The 25,215-nt window shown below is 44.3% G+C and overlaps 1 protein-coding gene across 4 annotated transcripts in view; it reads left to right on the top strand.

The window, feature by feature from the left end:
• MRTFB (myocardin related transcription factor B) overlaps positions 1–25,215 on the top strand; it is a 309,401-nt gene that overhangs the window by 221,809 nt on the left and 62,377 nt on the right. For all 4 annotated transcript variants that reach the window (XM_069734075.1, XM_069734074.1, XM_069734077.1 and 1 more), the window contains one exon: positions 22,193–22,258. In XM_069734075.1, coding sequence (XP_069590176.1) covers positions 22,193–22,258 — 66 coding nt within the window. The remainder of the gene's footprint in view (positions 1–22,192; positions 22,259–25,215) is intronic.

The raw sequence follows: 25,215 nt of genomic DNA, 5'->3' as shown, positions 1-25,215 counted from the left end.
TGGTCTTTGTAAAACATTAGCTCACTGACGGCGCGCTAGAAAAATATTTCTGATACTTATCGGTAGACCGTTGGCGACCCATGAGATGGCATCCGCGTGTATGAGACCAGAGCGGATGTGCGGAGATTGTGCTTTTTATTCCACGCTCGGCACTTTTATCACATCCGCCTCCTATGAAGGCGTGAAAGTGTAGACATAAAACAAAGGTGTGTTCTGTGTACAGTGACTCTCCGAGGTAGACCTTGGATTATTCCCCGGGCAAAGGGCAATTCACGTCTGCTGCTTCTACAGATAAGCCGCCATGTGTAGATCATGTAGAGATGGGCACACGTGGGGCGTTACCTGCATTTCTTCCCTTACGGGTGACGTAGACCGTCCCAGTTATCGGGTCACTGGGGCCCTTGGGAAATGTGATGTCTGGGATAGACGCTCTCACACTCATCAGGCCGGGATTAATAAAATGGCGGTCTTGGCTGTCGTCTTAGACAAAGCAAACTTAGACTAGACAGTCTTAAAATGCGCCAAATTTATCACAGAAGGGTCCCTGATTGTATGTTTAGACCACCCGCCTATTAGTTGGCTTACCTGGCGCTAAAATTGTGCTACACCATACCCATCTCATGCTAAGCCCCCCTGCCTTGTGAAGACCGCAATATAAAACACAATTGTGCAAAGATTTGTATTAAGAATTGTGTCAAATTTAGCTTCATGAATCCCTCCCATTGTTCCCAGTGTGGACCCCTCGGTGTTAATGCTGGTTGCATATGGCGGTGCATTTTATGTACGGTATTTTGTTCTTCAACTCTGCGTTTATTGCCAGCAGGAAATCGTGTTCATAGTGGTATCTTCAGTCTGTCCAGATAGGATTGCTCCCGAGAGTGACGCTGACCAGAACAGGCAGATATCCCACCAGAACACGTACTGGGAGGTGAGGCCGCACAGCGCACGTACTCAGTATAGGGCCATGACTGCTGCATGTCTTAATGAGTGCATAGCATAGTAATGGAGCCCACCTGCCCCCTTTATTTCTGACACCACTTAAGGCCCCCATACACCATGGGGCCTCCGACTCTCCCCGACAGATGATTTCGGACACATGGGGCCTCCGACTCTCCCCGATACCTTTGTGCTCGGTGAGATAAGCGGCCAGTACAGGAGTCTAGTAACTTGTTCAGAGAGAACAAGTAGGGCAATGATCGGCTGACAACTATCTGTTCTGTGTGGGGCTCCTTATTTATTGTATACCGCATAGAATTGTAGAACAGGACGGCACTAGAGCGATACCACTTTCAGAAGCCAGGACAAAAAATGTAGGATCCAGAGCGCTAGGCGTCACGCATGCTAGGGGGTATTGGTGCTCAGCATACTAAATGAAAACCAATAGTTCGTATATACACATAGGAAAGAAAATATGCGGCACTCACCCCAATTCAGCAATGGAAAGCGTGAATTTTAATGGAAAACATAAACAGATAAAAATCCGTTACAACATCAGGTAAGCAGGAGGGTGCGGTGTTGGAGCTTGGAGCTTCTTTCCTATGTGTCCTTATTTATTGTACCTTACGCCATAGACCAAATCCTTGCTACATCTTTATCAGTTTTATTTTTTTCATGGGCCAGGTAGCACTGCTTTTATTCCCCACTATTTTCTCATCAGAATATATATATATATATAGAACCTTTATGTAGTAGGACCATGGTACTAGTGTGAACAGGACGGAAAGTTGTCCTTATATATGATGATCTCAAGAAATCTGAAAATGCCAATGATCTGACATTAGTAATCCTTCATACTGCACTCCTTAACGCCGCACTCCTTGATACTGCACTCCTCCGCACCACACTCCTTTGCACTGCACTCCTCCACACCGTACTTTTTCACATTGCACTCCTTGATACCGCACTCCTTCGCACCGCACTCCTCACTCTCCCATACCGCTCTCCTTCGTACCGCACTCCTCCACACCGCACTCCTTCGCAGCGCAATCCTTCGCAGCCCAGTCCTTCCCACCGCACTCCTTTGCGCCGCACTCCTTTGCGCCGCACTCCTTTGCGCCGCACTCCTTGGCGCCGCACTCCTTGGCGCCGCACTCCTTTGCGCCGCACTCCTTTGCACCGCTCTCCTTTGCACCGCTCTCCTTTGCACCGCTCTCCTTTGCACCGCTCTCCTTTGCACCGTACTCCTTCGCACCGCACTCCTTCGCACCGCACTCCTTAACGCCGCACTCCTTTTCTCGCCACTCCTTGCTTGGCTTTCTTGTGTGTGCATTTTGACATGCCTTCTCCACAGATCTCTGATTTCTCAGAAGTCACCATATTTTTGTTTACTTTCAAAAGGGAAGTCTTGGACTTTAATTATCGCCAAGAGCACTTCCTGTTTAGCAGAAATGGCCGGATGTTTACCAGGAAGCAAACCGCTGAAGTCCAATGAAAGCACAAGGCGGAATCCCCCACCCGTGTCCTGTGCAGAGCAGCAGTTTTCTGTCCCCCCGGCGTGGGCATCCCTGCATTCACCTCTGCTGCAGCGGCCAGGAACCGGCCAGGATGTCACCGCACCTGACTCACTGCCAGGAAGTGACTGCACTGCATTGTACAGACAACAGGACACGACTGGACAAAGGACACAACAAATCCAGACAATGGGGATCACAGGCAGCTGGCAAATGGCCCCGAGCTCAGCAAGTTCCTGATATATTCATATATATTTTTAAATTTTTGCAAAATTGCTGCAATAATTGATTTAATAATAAGCATGCAGAAGTGCGAAGAGGGTCTCTGCTGGTACCAGTACATCTGCTGGCAGCTGTGTCTGTGGCTGTGTTTATATTTGCTGCAAGTTCCATCACTGAGTCACATGTGACTGGAGAATTAGCTGTTTGTGTTAACAAATTAGCAAAATCCATTCCCCATTGTAAGCTGTTATGAGTCCACAGGGTAGATGTGAATATGCTGGAAACTGGTGGATATTAATAATTTATTTTATATAGCGCCAACATATTCCACAGCACTGTACAATTAAGGTTTTCCTTCCAAGTCCCTACAGACTCATGGCTTGGCTAAGGGTGCGTCTTTTTACAAAGGGGAGAGAGGAACAGACAGCTGCCAAACTCCGCCAGTACTGCAGAAAGACTCTTAATCAAATGAAAGGAATGGAGCAGCCATTAAAATAAATGCTTAGCCACAGTTAGAGCATTCTTTGGTATCTTGTCTTAGAGCTCTGCGATGTGATGCTCCTCTTTTATACATCCTGGAAATGTATGAATATATTCAAAATCAGACTTCATCAATCCCCAGAAGCTTTAGCTAGAAGGAATCTGTCACCAGGTTTTTGCCACCAAAATGTGAGAGCAGATACCCTGATTCCAGTGATGTGTCACTTACTGGGCTGCTTTGTGCGGTTTTTATAAAATCACACTTTACTCCATAGTAGATTATCATTAGAGGACTACTTGGCCTGCTGCCAGGTAGTCAAGCATATTCATGAGCTCTGAGTAACCCCACCCCCAGCTCTGCTTGACAGCTTTGTGTGCACTGTGCATGGGCAGAAAGCTGCCAATCAGATTGTGGGTAGGGCTATAGTGCTTCACATTCTTATGACTGCTAGATCTACAGCAGAGAAAACAGTGATTTTATCTAAGTGACAGCCAGCATGTGACACATCGCTGGAAACAAGGTCTCTGTCTCTACAATATGCTGCTCTCAGGTGGGGTAGCAAAAACCTGGCGACAGGTTTAAAGGGACCCTGTTGTGTCTAGAAACGCTATTTACTTGCAGAAATAGGGTCAGTCTGCGGTTAAATAGTTTTAAAATCCTTCCTACCTTGCTGGAGCAGCAGCTACAGGGAGAAAAAATAACTTTTATCCTCCCTGTAGCCACTTGCTTTTAGTCATTGGGGCGATGCAAAGATCAGTCATTCAATCCCCGGCACATTGACGTGCAGAGCAGGCTGTCAATCAAAGTATCGGGGAGTGAATGTAGCCCTGTAACCGATACCTGCTCCACCCGATGACTGGAAAAGAGCAGCTGCAGGGAGGATATAAGTTCAATTTCTCCCTGCAGCTGCTGCTTCAGTTAGGCACACAGGTGAGATTTTACCGCTATTTTCCTGCAGATTAACCCTATGTATGCAGGTAACCCTGGACATGACAGGTTCACTTTATCTTACCGGGCGGTTGCATAATGTGCAGAACTGAAGCTTGGAATGGATACAAGATAGAAATGATTCATTTGTTTTTTTTTGTGACTGCGTTCTACAAAGGCGGCTGTGTGTGCAAGATGTATTTAATATAAATATATTTAATAATGTCTCCGCCACCGTGTAAATTCTGGATGATCCTAATAGCAGCGCATTAGTGTAATTGAATGCATAATTAAAATAATATGATGTAATTGAAGCGATATCGCTTGTTATAAATGATTCGAGCCGCGTGTTGGCTGAAATCGTTTTTGTGTGAATTATGCTTCCTATTTCCCGTCCTTCATTATCACACCACATCCTCTTCTATCTCATTATCTTCCCTAATCCACATTTTAACAATATCGCCAGTCACAGGGCTCAGCCCTCATTTATATTTGAGACATAAAACACAAAATCCTTTATTGTGAAATAGGAGGATGAGATGGTGGACCTTTCAGTGAGGTATTTAAAGGGACTCTGTCACCATGTTTTTGCTCCCCCATCTGAGTGCAGCATGATGTAGGTTCCGTTCCGGAACCCTGATTCCCATGATGTGTCACTTACTAGGCTGCTTACTTGTATAGTAGATTGTTTAGAGAGCGTGCTGCCATTGTTAACACGGGTCAATGTGCTGCCGAGAACGAGGATCTTTTATGCAGCACAAAAAAGCCTTTCACCCGACGAACAAGCATTTTGCTCCTGGAATGCTCATTTATAATAATGGTGCAGTGTAAATGGACCTTTGAATGGTGATGTCAGATCTCCTCCAGGATCTGTATGGATGGTTGTCTGCAGGTATCCCTACCGCCGAGATGCAATGTCTACGTAACCAGTGAAAGACAGGCAGTGCTCCCTCTAGTGGTGGCTGCAGGTAAACTTATTGTTTGCTTTCCCAGGTTTTATCTATCTTGCTGTATTACTGATTACTTTATGTAGTTTTTCTGTTCCTGCTAGTATGCAGTGCCTTATAAAACAGAAGAACCAATCTATGTGAACCATAGTAAGTATAGTAAGGCTATGTTCACATGTTGTGTTTTTGTTGCTTTTTTTAATGCAAATTTTAAGCTCCGTTTTACAGTAGCAGCAAAACCTGTGAGATTTTAGAAATCTCATGCACACACGTAGGTTTTATTTTCTTGACTGATTTGTGAAAACTGCTGCATCTTTCAAAAACTGCAGCAGGTCGCTTCTTTCAGCTTTTTCACCCATAGGAAACAATATGTAAGTGCAAAAAACGCAGGTATCCGTTTTTGCTGCAGAAACCTTCATGGGTGCACTATACTTTATTAGTATGCAGCAAATACTCAGCAAAACCTGCTTTTTTTCTGTAGCAGCTTTGAGCAGGTTTTCCCTGCAGAAAACAAAAAACACCGCAAAAAGTCAACGTGTGAACATAGCCTTATCCTGCAATAGGGATTCAAGAATAATGTCTTCCTCCCTTCAGTTGGGCTTTTCAGCTCTCATGCGCCATTTTGCTAATCTAGACGTGAAGCCGCTCTTTGCTGACATGTGGTTGCCAGATTTGCAGCCTCCACACTGTTTAGATATCCCAGGCATTCTCTTTGTTGAGGGGGAGGATTCCAGTCCCTTTTTAAACCTCCTCCCCCCACAGATACACTTGGTATGACCCTTAATGTTTGGGTGAGTCATCCTCATGGTCACTTACCAGAAGGGGTCAGGTCCTCCCAAGTATTGTTCTTCTCAGGATGGCATTCCAAGCATCGTAGGACAAATTAAGGAAAAGTTTCAGTAAAGAGAAGAACGTTTCACGTACGGTAATACATCATGTTCTGCGCAGTCTACATGTTTTGAAACATATTTTCTTATAAGTGAAAACCAGATGGGAAAAGAGTCCCGAGTGCTGTTATAGCATCCATAAAAGACAACTTTAAAGTTGCTGTCAGCCCATCGCTCCTTCAGACCCCCATACACATGCACATGTACATGAGCATATGTTCTCAGTAAGGAGAGAGAAATAAGCAACTGCTAAACAACTCTGGCGACATCTCATCACCAGTGAGTGATCAGGCATGTTAAAATTCAATATGCCCGCTCCTTTCCGCCAACGTCTGCCATGAAGGCAGAGTTCGGACACTCTATACCAAAAAAAAACCCCTTGAACAAATAAAACCATAATAACCACATAATCAACCATATTGTATTCAAAATGTAAATAATTTTATTGAAAACACCAATCCAATTTTACACAAAAACATAATTAAAAAACATATATAACAAATCTAAAAACAAGGAGAGCAGAACACCACACGTAATCCAATTTAATTGATAATATAATATAAAGTACTATGTACATCCAGCTAGTCATAATACATGGGGAAACTCGTATTTCATGCTCACAATCTCATTATATCAAAAATAGTCAATAATGTGCTATAAATATGTATCCAATCCTAGTAGTACCAAAATTAAATAAAGTGCATATATAATAGGGTACATATAATCCAAAAGTATATCATAAAGTGCACATGTGCAAATCACATACAATGAATTCTAATAAGAGAGTTCCAGAAACATGATATATACATCCATATACTGACCAGGATTCATTTCCCACGTGGTGCCGCTGCTACCCCTCACTCCAACGCGCGTTTCACACGTTGCTTCGTCAGGGAGTGATGGGATATGACTGAGGGCTATAACCGGGTAAATATAGGTCCAGATAATCAAATGTAACCAATGGCATTGATCTTACCCATGTGTGTTCTATTCGGCGCTTGTTTCACCGCCACAGCCAACGCATCCATGTCACCGGCCTCGCGGCAACGTCACTAGAGGGCGCGGTCGCAACATCTGCAACGTCACAAGCGAGGCCACGGTCACGTTGCCTCGCTTGGGAAATGTGGACCTATATTTACCCGGTTATAGCCCTCATATCCCATCTCTCCCTGACGAAGCAACGTGTGAAACGCGCAGTTGATTATGTGGTTATTATGGGTTTATTTGTTCAAGTGTTTTTTTTTTTGGTATAGGATTTTGTTGTCTACTTGAATTTGATTTAATTATATTTAAATCCAAAGACATACTGATAGGGATTCTAGATTGTGAGCCCCATCGGGCACAGTGATGATAATGTGTGCAAAACTGTAAAGCGCTGCGGAATATGTTAGCGCTATATAAAAATAAAGATTATTATTATTATTATTATTATTATTTTTGCTCCTATATTTTTTGGTTTAGAGTTGGGACACTCCCCTACACATTAGATATATTTAATTCTGATGAACCAGACATGGCCAAAAAAATGTAGGTTCACTGGAAACCAGACTATGACACCCATCACATTTATATTTAGGTTTTTAAAGGTGCTTTTAGTTGCATCGAGAATCTGTGATCTCACTTTTGTGAAAACTCTCGTTCCTGACTCAGTCCATGTAAGCATGCCGGTGACCAACCAACGAATTATCAAAATGCTCATTTATAAGGTAGTTGGATCATTCCAAAAAAACACAAAACAATCGTATTAGTGCTGTATGGGCACAGGACAATCGTATTAGTGCTGTATGGGGACAGGACAATCATGTTAGTGCTGTATGGGGACAGGACAATCGTATTAGTGCTGTATGGGGACAGGACAATCATGTTAGTGCTGTATGGGGACAGGACAATCGTATTAGTGCTGTATGGGCACAGGACAATCGTATTAGTGTTGTATGGGGACAGGACAATCATGTTAGTGCTGTATGGGCACAGGACAATCGTATTAGTGCTGTATGGGGACAGGACAATCGTATTAGTGCTGTATGGGACAGGACAATCGTATTAGTGCTGTATGGGGACAGGACAATCGTATTAGTGCTGTATGGGCACAGGACAATCGTATTAGTGTTGTATGGGGACAGGACAATCATGTTAGTGCTGTATGGGCACAGGACAATCGTATTAGTGCTGTATGGGGACAGGACAATCGTATTAGTGCTGTATGGCTGTATGGGACAGGACAATCGTATTAGTGCTGTATGGGGACAGGACAATCGTATTAGTGCTGTATGGGGACAGGACAATCGTATTAGTGCTGTATGGGGACAGGACAATCGTATTAGTGCTGTATGGCTGTATGGGACAGGACAATCGTATTAGTGCTGTATGGGGACAGGACAATCGTATTAGTGCTGTATGGGGACAGGACAATCGTATTAGTGCTGTATGGGGACATGACAATCGTATTACTGCTGTATGGGCACAGGACAATCGTATTAGTGCTGTATGGGGACAGGACAATCGTATTAGTGCTGTATGGGACAGGACAATCGTATTAGTGCTGTATGGGGACAGGACAATCGTATTAGTGCTGTATGGGGACAGGACAATCGTATTACTGCTGTATGGGCACAGGACAATCGTATTACTGCTGTATGGGCACAGGACAATCGTATTAGTGCTATATGGGGACAGGACAATCGTATTAGTGCTGTATGGGACAGGACAATCGTATTAGTGCTGTATGGGGACAGAACTATCGTATTAGTGCTGTATGGGGACAGAACAATCGTATTAGTGCTGTATGGGGACAGGACAATCGTATTACTGCTGTATGGGCACAGGACAATCGTATTAGTGCTGTATGGGGACAGGACAATCGTATTACTGCTGTATGGGCACAGGACAATCGTATTAGTGCTGTATGGGGACAGGACAATCGTATTAGTGCTGTATGGGACAGGACAATCGTATTAGTGCTGTATGGGGACAGGACAATCGTATTCGTGCTGTATGGGGACAGGACAATCGTATTAGTGCTGTATGGGGACATGACAATCGTATTACTGCTGTATGGGCACAGGACAATCGTATTAGTGCTGTATGGGGACAGGACAATCGTATTAGTGCTGTATGGCTGTATGGGACAGGACAATCGTATTAGTGCTGTATGGGGACAGAACAATCGTATTAGTGCTGTATGGGGACAGGACAATCGTATTACTGCTGTATGGGCACAGGACAATCGTATTACTGCTGTATGGGCACAGGACAATCGTATTAGTGCTGTATGGGGACAGGACAATCGTATTAGTGCTGTATGGGACAGGACAATCGTATTAGTGCTGTATGGGGACAGAACTATCGTATTAGTGCTGTATGGGGACAGAACAATCGTATTAGTGCTGTATGGGGACAGGACAATCGTATTACTGCTGTATGGGCACAGGACAATCGTATTAGTGCTGTATGGGGACAGGACAATCGTATTACTGCTGTATGGGCACAGGACAATCGTATTAGTGCTGTATGGGGACAGGACAATCGTATTAGTGCTGTATGGCTGTATGGGGACAGGACAATCGTATTAGTGCTGTATGGGGACAGGACAATCGTATTAGTGCTGTATGGGGACAGAACAATCGTATTAGTGCTGTATGGGGACAGGACAATCGTATTACTGCTGTATGGGCACAGGACAATCGTATTAGTGCTGTATGGGGACAGGACAATCGTATTAGTGCTGTATGGGGACAGAACTATCGTATTAGTGCTGTATGGGGACAGAACAATCGTATTAGTGCTGTATGGGGACAGGACAATCGTATTACTGCTGTATGGGCACAGGACAATCGTATTAGTGCTGTATGGGGACAGGACAATCGTATTAGTGCTGTATGGGCACAGGACAATCGTATTAGTGCTGTATGGGGACAGGACAATCGTATTACTGCTGTATGGGCACAGGACAATCGTATTAGTGCTGTATGGGGACAGGACAATCGTATTAGTGCTGTATGGGGACAGGACAATCGTATTAGTGCTGTATGGGCACAGGACAATCGTATTAGTGCTGTATGGGGACAGGACAATTGTATTAGTGCTATATGGGCACAGGACAATCGTATTAGTGCTGTATGGGGACAGGACCATCGTATTAGTGCTGTATGGGGACAGGACAATCGTATTAGTGCTGTATGTGCACAGGACAATCGTATTAGTGCTGTATGGGGACAGGACAATTGTATTAGTGCTGTATGGGCACAGGACAATCGTATTAGTGCTGTATGGGGACAGGACAATCGTATTAGTGCTGTATGGGGACAGGACAATCGTATTAGTGCTGTATGGGCACAGGACAATCGTATTAGTGCTGTATGGGGACAGGACAATCGTATTAGTGCTGTATGGGGACAGGACAATCGTATTAGTGCTGTATAGGGACAGGACAATCGTATTAGTGCTGTATGGGGACAGGACAATCGTATTAGTGCTGTATGGGACAGGACAATCGTATTAGTGCTGTATGGGGACAGGACAATCGTATTAGTGCTGTATGGGGACAGAACAATCGTATTAGTGCTGTATGGGCACAGGACAATCGTATTAGTGCTGTATGGGCACAGGACAATCGTATTAGTGCTGTATGGGCACAGGACAATCGTATTAGTGCTGTATGGGCACAGGACAATCGTATTAGTGCTGTATGGGGACAGGACAATCGTATTAGTGCTGTATGGGGACAGGACAATCGTATTAGTGCTGTATGGGGGTAGGACAATCGTATTAGTGCTGTATGGGGGCAGGACAATCGTATTAGTGCTGTATGGGAACAGGACAATCGTATTAGTGCTGTATGGGGACAGGACAATCGTATTAGTGCTGTATGGGGACAGGACAATCGTATTAGTGCTGTATGGGGACAGGACAATCGTATTAGTGCTGTATGGGGACAGGACAATCGTATTAGTGCTGTATGGGGACAGGACAATCGTATTAGTGCTGTATGGGGGTAGGATAATCGTATTAGTGCTGTATGGGCACAGGACAATCGTATTAGTGCTGTATGGGGACAGGACAATCGTATTAGTGCTGTATGGGGGTAGGACAATCGTATTAGTGCTGTATGGGACAGGACAATCGTATTAGTGCTGTATGGGGACAGAACTATCGTATTAGTGCTGTATGGGGACAGAACAATCGTATTAGTGCTGTATGGGGACAGGACAATCGTATTACTGCTGTATGGGACAGGACAATCGTATTAGTGCTGTATGGGGACAGGACAACGGGATTAATGCTGTATGGGGACAGGACAACGGGATTAATGCTGTATGGGGACAGGACAACGGGATTAGTGCTGTATGGGAACAGGACAGTCGTATTAATGCTGTATGGGACAGGACTATCGTATTAGTGCTGTATGGGACAGGACAATCGTATTAGTGCTGTATGGGGACAGGACAATCGTATTAGTGCTGTATGGGGGTAGGACAATCGTATTAGTGCTGTATGGGACAGGACAATCGTATTAGTGCTGTATGGGGACAGGACAATCGTATTACTGCTGTATGGGGACAGGACAATCGTATTAGTGCTGTATGGGGACAGGACAATCGTATTAGTGCTGTATGGGGGTAGGACAATCGTATTAGTGCTGTATGGGGGTAGGACAATCGTATTAGTGCTGTATGGGAACAGGACAGTCGTATTAATGCTGTATGGCACAGGACAATCGTATTAGTGCTGTATGGGGACAGGACAATCGTATTAGTGCTGTATGGGGACAGAACTATCGTATTAGTGCTGTATGGGGACAGAACAATCGTATTAGGGCTGTATGGGGACAGGACAATCGTATTACTGCTGTATGGGCACAGGACAATCGTATTAGTGCTGTATGGGGACAGGACAATCGTATTAGTGCTGTATGGGGACAGGACAATCGTATTAGTGCTGTATGGGACAGGACAATCGTATTAGTGCTGTATGGGGACAGGACAATCGTATTAGTGCTGTATGGGGACAGATCTATCGTATTAGTGCTGTATGGGGACAGAACAATCGTGTTAGTGCTGTATGGGGACATGACAATCGTATTAGTGCTGTATGGGCACAGGACAATCGTATTAGTGCTGTATGGGACAGGACAATCGTATTAGTGCTGTATGGGACAGGACAATCGTATTAGTGCTGTATGGGACAGGACAATCGTATTAGTGCTGTATGGGGACAGGACAATCGTATTAGTGCTGTATGGGACAGGACAATCGTATTAGTGCTGTATGGGGACAGGACAATCGTATTACTGCTGTATGGGGACAGGACAATCGTATTAGTGCTGTATGGGGACAGGACAATCGTATTAGTGCTGTATGGGGACAGGACAACGGGATTAATGCTGTATGGGGACAGGACAACGGGATTAATGCTGTATGGGGACAGGACAACGGGATTAGTGCTGTATGGGAACAGGACAGTCGTATTAATGCTGTATGGGGACAGGACAATCGTATTAATGCTGTATGGGGACAGGACAATCGTATTAGTGCTATATAGGGACATAGCAATCATATTAATTATCATTTTTTTTCCTTGAGTACTCCTCGGTCTGTCTAAACAGACCAGTAAACAAGATGTGATCGATTTATATATTTTCTATTGGCGTTTAATAATGGGCCACGATAAGCCCACCTGAATGCACTTTCAGAGGTATGTGGGATAGATTTTGTGGTACTGGACAATACCTTACACAGTCTAATACAAGAGGACATGTACTTTTCAGGATTGATGACGTATCCCAAGAATCATATGTGCTGATACTGGGTCTGAGCTTTGGTTGCAGTCCATCAGGATGGGTGGTGGTGAAGTCTGAGCCACAATAGTCATGTTCTGGGGATAAGCCATCAGCCTTGCTGGAACCTCCTGATGCGACCCTTGCACTGGTCATTAGATGGCACACGTTATTGCATTCTCAGCCAGTATCTTGTCATCATCCTTTGCATTGGTTCTATCTGGAGGACAGTTTTAGTTAGAAGAGGGAAGTAGGAAGAGTTTACATTCTAAAAATGTGAAATGCAGCAACTTCAGCAAGTGTTAATAAAGGTCTAATTTTAATTTTAGATTTCCTGTGGTTGTTCATTGTATCATTTCCTTTGTAATTAAAAAAACACAATGTTCTTTTTATTATTTTCTTTTTTGATTGTCTATAAAGATTCAGGGAGATGGATTTTTTAAGTATTTAAAATAAGTAGTAAAATAATAGTAAAGTGTAATTCCAACCAAAGATTTAAATGTATATGTATATGCAGACTGGCGTGGGGTGCTGCAGACTGGCGTGGGGTGCTGCAGACTGGCATGGCGTGCTGCAGACTGGCATGGCGTGCTGCCGAGTTGTGGAGAGCCATAGATTGGAAACACTTGTAGAGCATAAAACACGAAAATAGTTTTGATTGCTGTTCTTTAATCTCTTAATGACCGGCCCAAATTTTTTATATCTGACCAGTGTCACTTTATGTAGCAATAATTCTGGAATGCTTCAGTATATCCCATTGATTTGGAGATTGTTTTTTTTCATGACACATTGCACTTTATGATAATGATAAACTTAGGTCGATATATTTTGTGTTTATAAAAATATCAGAGATTTGACAAAAATGTAAAAAAAATTGCAATTTTTAAACTTTGAATGATTATCCCATTATTCCAGAAAGTCATACCATGCAAAAACTTAATAAACAACATTTCCCTCATGTCTGCTTCACATCAGCACCATTTTGAAAATATTTTTTTTATTTTGTTAAAGGGAACCTGTCACCCCGTTTTTTCAGATTGAGCTATAAATACTGTTAAATAGGGCCTGCGCTGTGCGTTACTATAGTGTATGTAGTGTACCCTGATTCCCCATGTATGCTGAGAAATACATTACCAAAGTCGCCGTTTTCGCCTGTCAATCAGGCTGGTCAGGTCGGGTGGGCGTGTTCACAGCGCTCTTTTCTTCCCCAGCTTTCCGTTGGTGGCGTAGTGGTGTGCGCATGTCCAAGGTCCGAATTCCCTGCGCCCACATGAAGACACAGCGCGCGATCTGCGCTGTCATCCCTTTCATCGGTGGGGGCGGCCATCTTCCTGGGGCCGCGCATGCGCAGATGGAGTGCTCTGCTGCACGGGGCTTCAGGAAAATGGCCGCGGGATGCCGCGCGTGCGCATTAGAGATCGCGGCGGCCATTTTCCCAAAGCCGAGTTTGCATCTCGGCTTTGGAAAAATGGCCGCCGCGATCTCTTGTGCGCACACGCGGCATCCCGCGGCCATTTTCCTGAAGCCCCGTGCAGCAGAGCACTCCATCTGCGCACGCGCGGCCCCAGGAAGATGGCCGCCCCCACCGATGAAAGGGATGACAGCGCAGATCGCGCGCTGTGTCTTCACGTGGGCGCAGGGAATTCGGACCTTGGACATGCGCACACCACTACGCCACCAACGGAAAGCTGGGGAAGAAAAGAGCGCTGTGAACACGCCCACCTGACCAGACCAGCCTGATTGACAGGCGAAAACGGCGACTTTGGTAATGTATTTCTCAGCATACATGGGGAATCAGGGTACACTACATACACTATAGTAACGCACAGCGCAGGCCCTATTTAACAGTATTTATAGCTCAATCTGAAAAAACGGGGTGACAGGTTCCCTTTAACATTTTAAAGGTTTTAAAAAATGTCAGTAATTTTTCATTTGTTTCAAGGAAATTTACAAAATGTATCTTTTTTAGGGATCAGTTCAGTATTGAAGTAACTTTGGGGGGGAAATACCCAGCCGCAGCCTTACACTTGTGGCTTCTCTTCTCTGTTATCACACTCACTAAGGCTACTTTCACACATCCGTATTTCGCCATCAGGCTCAATCCGGCAAATTTTGAAAAAACTGGATCCACCGTCGGATCCGTTTTTTTCCCATAGACTTGTATTAGTGCCGGATGACCTTACCTTTCGTCCGGTTTTCAGCAGATCCGCCAAAAATGTCGTTTCCGGCATCTGTGAAAAACATACACAGTAACGTTTTTTGTCTCCGGCGAAAAAGCCAGAAGTACTGGATCTGGCGCTTCCTGCTTTTTTGCTAGAATGGGAGCTGGAAGGTGCCGGATCCGGAAAATGACGGATTCCGGCGCTGGATTCCGTTTTTTTAAACTGAGCATGCTCCAATTTTTTTTTTATTTAATTATCTGGATATGCTAGTCAGATCCATCTAAAAAAAAAAAAACGGATCTGTTTTTTTCAACATTCGACGGATTGTGCCCGACTGCAAAAACCTGATGTGTGAAAGTAGCCTAAAAGGGGGACTTTTATTGGTACATTCTTATGAAAAGTTGTATACAAATGAATCATGTATGTGTAAATATGCAATTAATGGCCATTTTATTAAAGTCACCTGTCTACGTAGTAGAATGTCGGACCGCCCTGCCTGAACCGCAGCACTTCATTGCAGCATAGACGCCAATAGGTGTTGAAATGGTTCTGCAGTTGTACCCCATGTAAACAGGACTGCTTCTAGCAGTTGCTGCAAATTAGATGGAGGTAGTGACATGCTCTTACTCATCCAGAAATGTCCCATATGATTAAGATCTGGAGACTAAAGGCAAAGAGGCAGGGGAAACTCATAGTCTTGTTTCTGGAACCAGTCTCCATGACTGTATGACACTTGCAACATTGTCCATCTGAAAGTGTCCTTCATAGGGTGGATCCTACTAGTGATATATTCTCCCAGAGGGCAGCCCAAGACTGGTGATAGGTTCTCCTGAAAGGAAGCTCCAGACTGGTGATAGGTTCTCCTAAAGGGAAGCTCCAGACTGGTGATAGGTTCTCCTAAAGGGCAGCCCCAGACTGGTGATAGGTTCGCCAAAATAATAGCTCCAGACTGGTGATAGGTTCTCCTAAAGGGAAGCTCCAGACTGGTGATAGGTTCCCCTAAAGGGAAGCGCCAGACTGGTGATAGGTTCACCTAAAGGGAAGCTCCAGACTGGTGATAGGTTCTCCTAAAGGGAAGCTCCAGACTGGTGATAGGCTCTCCTAAAGGGAAGCTCCAGACTGGTGATAGGCTCGCCTAAAGGGAAGCTCCAGACTGGTGATAGGTTCACCTACAGGGAAGCTCCAGACTAGTGATAGGTTCACCTAAAGGGAAGCTCCAGACTGGTGATAGGTTCACCTAAAGGGAAGCTCCAGACTGGTGATAGGTTCTCCTAAAGGGAAGCTCCAGACTGGTGATAGGCTCGCCTAAAGGGAAGCTCCAGACTGGTGATAGGTTTTCCTAAAGGGAAGCTCCAGACTAGTGATAGGTTCACCTAAAGGGAAGCTCCAGACTGGTGATAGGTTCTCCTAAAGGGAAGCTCTAGACTGGTGATAGGCTCGCCTAAAGGGAAGCTCCAGACTGGTGATAGGTTCACCTAAAGGGAAGCTCCAGACTGGTGATAGGTTCACCTAAAGGGAAGCTCCAGACTGGTGATAGGTTCTCCTAAAGGGAAGCTCCAGACTGGTGATAGGCTCGCCTAAAGGGAAGCTCCAGACTGGTGATAGGTTTTCCTAAAGGGAAGCTCCAGACTGGTGATAGGTTCACCTAAAGGGAAGCTCCAGACTGGTGATAGGTTCACCTAAAGGGAAGCTCCAGACTGGTGATGGGTTCTCCTAAAGGGAAGCTCCAGACTGGTGATAGGCTCGCCTAAAGGGAAGCTCCAGACTGGTAATAGGTTTTCCTAAAGGGAAGCTCCAGACTAGTGATAGGTTCACCTAAAGGGAAGCTCCAGACTGGTGATAGGTTCTCCTAAAGGGAAGCTCCAGACTGGTGATAGGTTCACCTAAAGGGAAGCTCCAGACTGGTGATAAGTTCACCTAAAGGGAAGCTCCAGACTGGTGATAGGTTCTCCTAAAGGGAAGCTCCAGACTGGTGATAGGTTCCCCTAAAGGGAAGCTCCAGACTGGTGATAGGTTCCCCTAAAGGGAAGCGCCAGACTGGTGATAGGTTCACCTAAAGGGAAGCTCCAGACTGGTGATAGGTTCTCCTAAAGGGAAGCTCCAGACTGGTGATAGGCTCGCCTAAAGGGAAGCTCCAGACTGGTGATAGGTTCACCTACAGGGAAGCTCCAGACTAGTGATAGGTTCACCTAAAGGGAAGCTCCAGACTGGTGATAGGTTCACCTAAAGGGAAGCTCCAGACTGGTGATAGGTTCTCCTAAAGGGAAGCTCCAGACTGGTGATAGGCTCGCCTAAAGGGAAGCTCCAGACTGGTGATAGGTTTTCCTAAAGGGAAGCTCCAGACTAGTGATAGGTTCACCTAAAGGGAAGCTCCAGACTGGTGATAGGTTCTCCTAAAGGGAAGCTCCAGACTGGTGATAGGTTCACCTAAAGGGAAGCTCCAGACTGGTGATAAGTTCACCTAAAGGGAAGCTCCAGACTGGTGACAGGTTCGCCTAAAGGGAAGCTCCAGACTGGTGATAGGTTCTCCTAAAGGGAAGCTCCAGACTGGTGATAGGTTCTCCTAAAGGGAAGCTCCAGACTGGTGATAGGTTCTCCTAAAGGGAAGCTCCAGACTGGTGATAGGTTCCCCTAAAGGGAAGCTCCAGACTGGTGATAGGTTCTCCTAAAGGGAAGCTCCAGACTGGTGATAGGTTCTCCTAAAGGGAAGCTCCAGACTGGTGATAGGTTCTCCTAAAGGGAAGCTCCAGACTGGTGATAGGTTCCCCTAAAGGGAAGCTCCAGACTGGTGATAGGTTCTCCTAAAGGGAATCTCCAAACAGCTGATAGGTTCTCCTAAAGGGAAGCTCCAGACTGGTGATAGGTTCACCTAAAGATAATCTCCAGATGTGAAAGAGCATTTATCTCTAATAAAGTGGCAATTAAATGTATAACATATAACCTATATATGCACACCATTATTAGGGAATGAAGTGTTGAATGAATCTGCTTCACCGTCCCCATGTTTTTTCAGTATTTACAGTACATTCCATGAACCACGATGTCAGGATGTGAACAGTGATAAGAGCAGAGATTTGGATCCTCACATTATTCCGCACAGGGCAGGAAGTCTTGTCATGACGCCAGAACGGGCAATAGACTTGCACAGATCACAGCTGATCGCTGGAGGTTCACGCCGTGTCGCCAGGAATCGGTGTATTAAGATGACCATTGTAATTTTAAAAAAATTTTTTTGCAATGGATGCATTTCATATAGCTAATATTGGCCCCTTTCACCAAGTTTTAAGCCCTGTTGACATCACATTACAGCCCTACATTAGGGGCGTAGGGCTACATATACGTGTGGAGGCCGAAAGAGTGGCCTTTCAGCCTCCATTTCCTTACTATATAGAAACTTATAGTTGTCTAACATCCCACAAGAACCATGTGCTGCACCGCTTGGGATTTTCTGGGTGACATATGTCTGTACAGCGGTTGTCGTACCCCATCGGAGGTACACGTCAGGCATTGCTCCTCACTTGTACAATTGACAGAAGACTCTGACGTGACGTGAGTAGTTTGTTGGCCGGTGACAACTCATCACTTGTTTCCAGTAAGACATATCACAGTTTAGTTACTATAGAGGCTCATCTCTCCGTATTTTCACACCAGATATCTCATATCTTCTAGTTCTCAACACCGAAAGTTCCTTTTTTTTTTTTTTTCTGGCCAACGACTCGCATTGTTTTCATATCTGTAGTTGTCCCCTTGCTGACCGCACAATCTTTACACTTCTCTAAACTAGAACAAGCTCCATGTTACAGATCTCACATCTTTTTCCATTTATGATTTTACGCAGAATTCATTTGATGAACTAATAACACATGTAGTGTATAACACTAGATCCAAAGCGGCAAATGGATAGTGCTTAAAGGGCTGCTAACCCTAAAGTACCAAAGTAATAGAAGTATAACATGTAAAAGGAAAAGCTGTTATCTTTTAAAGGTTTTTTTGGGGGTCTGATGCCTGGCTCCCCCAATGGTTACCGGTTATTAGAGCTGCTGCCGAGTACCTCACATCAAGTTCTTATCAAGAGACTAGGAGCTGATCTGCGGTTCTCTGCAGCAGCCGCTACACATCGCTGTGCTGTTCAGCCATGTTCCCTGTCGCTGGGTCTAATAACAGCTCTCTCTCAAACTCCCGACACTAAAAAGGACTTCCACGAGAAGATCATGTTGGAGTTCAGCACCGGACACTAGGTGTATCAGTGTGTCTTTGGAGTGTGATTGTGACCATTCTCTTGTCCATAGCTCCGTCAGTGGTGGTATTATCATAATGCCCCGATTTCCAGAAATGGTAAGACACGTCTTGCAGCATAGTGCACCGATTCTTATTTTTTGGGTTCCATTGATCCTCTCGTGTTTATCCCATTTCCCAACATCTGTGTGCCATAATGACACAGAACCTGAAACCTCGCAGCCGGACTGACGTTTTTAGCATCTGCTCCCTCTTGCATATGTCCATGCCCCATTCATCGCCTTCTCTTTTTATAGCATTCAATAGCTACTTTGTTGTTGACAGCTTCCTCCGCGGACATCTCCGAGAATTTACACATGGAAAGGAGATCAGGAACCGGGCTAAAATCAGTATGTAGCTACCTAGACCGGCCCGGTTATAGATCTCATCCTGGGATCAGGGTGGAGAATAACATAATCTTCTCCTGCTAAACCGCATCCTCCGTAATACACATAGATGATACGAGCCACTGGTTTATTATGGGATGTATCTATACGGCCATGTGCCACTGGTCCAATCTAATGTCTACAGAGCCTGGCACCCAATCTCTGATGTCTGGCCTATGGTAACTTATATGTCACCTGTCTGATCCTTGGTGTCTTAGAAGATAAGGAACGACAGCCAAGGTGTTGACCAGTCACTTTCTCCTCTGCTCCATTTACAGTAATGGGTATAAAGGAAGATGGGGTGATAACGATCAGCTAAAAGGTTCGCTCAGCAAACACGTCTATGTCTGGTAGATACTGAATTATTCACTTAAGACTATACCAATAGTAGAGTGTGACCGCTGCTGCCAATCACTTGCCTCTGGGATGTGATCACTAAGGCCAGCGATTAGCTGTGACATCGCCAGAGCACAATAAACAAAGACCAACTAAGAGCAGTGGAGTTATTTAACAGGTAAGTAATGCTGCTTGTATTATTTTACTATGTTACTCCTTTTTTTTTTCTTTTTTTTTATAGTGAGCATTACATTTTTCTTATTTTTATTAAAAAATTTTCCTTAGACTTTTTGTTTTTTTATGCTTTTTTTTAGGCTTTTCATTATGCAGATGTTTTCGGCGAATTAATGAATGAAGACTTTTCGAAATATTGGAAAATTTTTGTGCAAATCTATCCCAGTACCTTACTAGATAAATCTAATTTTTTTCTTTTTCCAGTTAAAGAATAACAAGCGATATGTTGAAACTGAACAAAAGGGCTGTACAAGATTTTATTTGGGAAAAAAAATCCATATAAAGCAAAAGAAAACAAAATTGATACATTTAGCATTTGCACCGGATTTCTACAAGATTGTGAGCCATTTTGGTGAATTTGGCGCACAATCTGCCAACACAAATAAAAATGACTTAAAAAAATACAAACCGCTCCACCACAAATGATGAATTGTGGCCTTGATCTGAAAGTAGATGCAACAATATGGTACCAAAGTAGTCACATATGACTAATGAAATGAGTGTTTAGTTTGATCACTCTGGTCATGCGATGATCACACAGGCGCATGCTGTACAAGACATGATTGCACCAATCTGGAAGGGGCAGCAGCGCTGGTTTATGGTCATTTCCCTATGCTTTATCGCTCATTGGTACTTGTCCACCAGGCTGTGCAGGAATCTGCAGCACGGGTCCTTTCTAGTGAATGTGGCTGGTTGTAATTCCCTGCACAGCCAGGTAGCCAGGAATGCTGCTGTGCAGAAACCCATTACAAGGAGGTGCAGCCATAAGCTGGCACTGTAGACCTTGTTCTCCGCGGGGGTACCAGTTGTAAAGTGTTAGTATATCCAGACGTAATAACATTAAATATTATGATTTAATTACACATAATTTGAAATCAAGTGTAAAAATATATTTTTTTCTCTTCTTTCCCAGGATGTTTTTTTGTGTTTGTTTTTTATGTGCAGTCTCAATGCATTAATATGATTAATTATAGGTCTCCAGGGAAGGGAAGTTGTCTCAAATACAATTTTCCTGCTAAACAGAAGCAAACAGGATTATTACTCACAACAAATTATAATGGCACCGCAGGAGCAAAGCGAAGTCCGTGATGTCAGTAGTGACTTCAGGACAGCACGACATTGTTCCGGCACCCGTCGAAGTGTCTATAAACTCAGCAAGCGCCGTACATTCTGTAAATATCACATTTGTGCCCACCGCGTTATCTTCAGCTGCTTGCACCAGATTGCTTTTGTGTATGGGACTCCGGCAGCTCTGCTTGCATGCATGTCATTTCCCTTGTTAGAAATTATGTCAGCAGCCACCCGTACAGTCAACTGATTGTCATTATATCTGGGATACTTGGCAGGTGGTCTCTTAGGGGAAGGAACAGATGCTGCTGGCATTTAGAGAATGTCTTGTATTGTTTTATTATCAAAAAACAAAGGAAATGTAAAATTCCACATTTCAGTATTTGTATTAAACACCAGACAGCGTTGATGATGTATGTGAATAATCTATATGCATGTTTAAAGTAGCACTACAGCATTTCAGCCAGTATTACGGTACCTTATTTACGGTACTTGTTTCTATATGTAAATTCCTGGTATACCTCTCCCTTAAGGTGACACCCATTGGAAGTCCATGGCTTTATGTTCTCTGAAGGAAAGGTCACTCTTTGACACCAGAACTGCACTGACTTTACATGTTCTCCACAAGGGGTGACAAACTCTTATCAGTGGTAATGATGATGACTGACCGTACAGTCATCATCATTACCACTGATAAGAGACTGTCACAATGCAGGAGATCACAATTCAGCCTCCTTTATTGTATTTTTATTATCTATTGGTTTACTAAGGATACTAGGGAACCACTTGCATAAAATGTCACAGTGCCGAATATTTAATTTTATAATATTTTTTTTTAATCTAGGAAATATGGTATGAAACGAGCAGGAACAAGCAAGGGTGATTGTAATGTAAAGATTATGGGAAACGGTGTTGATGCGTGGTATACAGTTCTTGAGTGTATTTTATAGGAATGGTATCATACAATATGTCACCGATTACGTAATGACTGGCAAGTGTGAGTCAGACTGTCTGTAACTGCGTCTCCTCCTCTGTCTTACAGTGCTTCAACTGCGTCTGCAACAAAGGCGAACAAGAGAACAACTTGTAGACCAGGGCATCATGCCACGTAAGTCAACCACATACCCACCCAAAATCCATTTTCCTTTTTATTAAAGCAGCAGTAGTGGGAAACCGTACTTTGGTTAAACGGAAAAACTATGTATTTACCTTGAATAAAAAATTAATTTCTAAAAAACCATCAGTGCTGCTATCTGTCTATGGTCTGTACATGAGTGCAGTATCTGTCACTGTAGAAGACTACAGTTAGTCATAATTTAGCAATTATTCTGAGATATTTATCAGGAAAATAGGTTCATGGTCTCTCTGAATACAGTCTTAGAGACTATTCATTGTAGAAGTGACATACAGGACACTGAAGTTTCAGAAATTAATTGAATATTTAATCATTTACAAGATAGGTGATTGCTGATCACTTGGTTAGAGTCCGACCACTGAGACCATCACCAATCCCAAGAGTTTAGAAATTCCCAGTCTGAATGGAGCAGTAGTGGACATGCGCACTAGAGTTTGCCTCTTTTTTCTGTAGGACTGCCAGTGATAGCGAGTATAGCGCTTTGCTTTCTCCGCCAGTCCCATAGACAATGAATAGATCACTAGTGCTCTCGTTTGTCCACCGCTCCATTCAGATAGCGCTCTGCAGAACGCCCTTCTCTGGATCAGTGGGTCCTGACAGTCGGACCCCACTAACTGATCAGCAAGTAATCACCTAACTGACATATTGCCTCACCACTAGATAGAATGATAACTTCTAAAGATGAAAAGAACCCTGTAAAGGGATTGTAGAGGGTTATAATAAAACATGATGTGTATTTTCCAAAAACAGCATCACTCTTGTCCATGGGCTGTACCAACACTTTTACATTAATGGAATGTAACAGAAATTGTGCTGTTTCTGGAAAAACCTTTCCTGTTTCATAATCCTCAATATTGAGTTCTCTTTTTTTTTTTGTGCTTTTTTTAAAGCCTGAAAAAAAAATGCTATGTTGTGTATATAGCTATATTTAGTTTAGAAGAGTTTACAATTCTTTTATAGCAGAACATAGGGAAAAAAATGCCTTAGCGGGGGTCATGCTGAGGTTTAAAGATATGTAAAAAAAAAAAAAAAACAAGTAGAGAAGAAGCCACAAATGCCTTAATGTCTGAAGCTTCTTTTCACATTGTAGCCTGTTTTGATTATACTGCCTTAGAAGTCTATTATAATCAAACAAGGTCCCTACAGACTTTTATATACATTTATATCGCAGTATCACCTTTGTAATGATACGTCATTTAATTGCCCTTATAATTACAAGGAGATCCGTAGGGATCAAAGTCCTATGAACCCACTGATCGCTCAGAAACCCTCCTCCACCAAGAGGTGTGCTGCTGAGTAGACTCATAGAGCGGGATCTGGATTCTGTTACATACGTGATTGTGGAACCACTTTAGGGGAGAGCCTGAAGAGGCGTAACTAAGCAAACACCTGACTCTTCGCTAGAGCCCCTGATGGAAACTTTGCCAAAGGTGCTACTCCAGGACGGACCCATGGAGCCGTGGCAGCTGATCCCTCAAGGGGAACAGAGAAGCAGGACTGGCCAGGAATTGGTTAACGTGATGGTACAGCTGGAATATCAGTGACGGATCAGGCACAAGCTGGACTTGTACAGGAAGACGGGACGGCCACTGGTATGGCATCACAGACGCTGGTGCACAGGTGCTGGTTCAGACTGGGCAGATGAGGTTAGCTGCACAGGTGCAGGCTAGACGGACCAGGACCCGGACTTTACGCAGGCAAGGCAGAGTCAGGAAAAGGTAAAGCAGGACAGGCTGGAACAGGAATTGACAGCACGGACAGGGTCAGAAAGCACAGGTACAGGGACCTAACAACTTTCTAGCAGCATACACCCTGAATCACTGAAGCTGCTATGGCACCTCCCAATAGGGGAGTATGCCCCATATACCAGATGTCTGCCAGCTATTGGCTGGTGATGTTTTTAGCAACGCACGCTGGACCTCTGAGAGTCTACTCCCAGGAGGCCTGCATGCCGTACACAAGTTCTGGGAAGGAGCAGAGGAAGCATGGACGGGCGAGTGCACATGCCGGCGTCCCTGCAAGGAGGAGGAAGAGGACACGTGCAGGGTCGCTGGCTATGCTGTAACAGATTCAGTAGAACACAAAAGCTTCACAAGCTGGAGTATGGAGTCAATAGAAAGCATAGGCTTAATAGCCTGGAGTATGGACTCAATAGAAGGCATAGGCTTCACAGCCTGGAGTGTGCACTCAATAGAAAGCATAGGCTTCACAGCCTTGAGTATGGACTCAATAGAAAGCATAGGCTTCACAGCCGGGAGTCTGGACTCAGTAGAAAGCATAGGCCTCACAGCCTGGAGTATGGACGCAATAGAAAGCATAGGCTTCACAGCCTGGAGTATGAACTCAATAGAAAGCATAGGCTTCACAGCCTGGAATATGGACTCAATAGAAAGTATAGGCTTCACAGCCAGGAGTAAAAGTAAAAAAGGTAAAGCAGGACAGGCTGGAACAGGAATTGACAGCACGGACAGGGTCAGAAAGCACAGGTACAGGGACCTAACAACTTTCTAGCAGCATACACACTGAATCACTGAAGCTGCTATGGCACCTCCCAATAGGGGAGTATGCCCCATATACCAGATGTCTGCCAGCTATTGGCTGGTGATGTTTTTAGAAACGCACGCTGGACCTCTGAGAGTCTGCTCCCAGGAGGCCCGCATGCCGTACACAAGTTCTGGGAAGGAGCAGAGGAAGCATGGACGGGCGAGTGCACATGCCGGCGTCCCTGCAAGGAGGAGGAAGAGGACACGTGCAGGGTCGCTGGCTATGATGTAACAGATTCAGTAGAACACAAAAGCTTCACAAGCTGGAGTATGGAGTCAATAAAAAGCATAGGCTTAATAGCCTGGAGTATGGACTCACTAGAAGGCAAAGGCTTCACAGCCTTGAGTATGGACTCAATAGAAAGCATAGGCTTCACAGCCTTGAGT

This window comes from Ranitomeya imitator, chromosome 7, assembly GCF_032444005.1.
Source record: "Ranitomeya imitator isolate aRanImi1 chromosome 7, aRanImi1.pri, whole genome shotgun sequence".
Taxonomy (NCBI): Eukaryota; Metazoa; Chordata; class Amphibia; order Anura; family Dendrobatidae; genus Ranitomeya; species Ranitomeya imitator.
The sequence above is the reverse complement of the archived record's forward strand: the minus strand, read 5'-3'. Positions and strand labels throughout refer to the sequence as shown.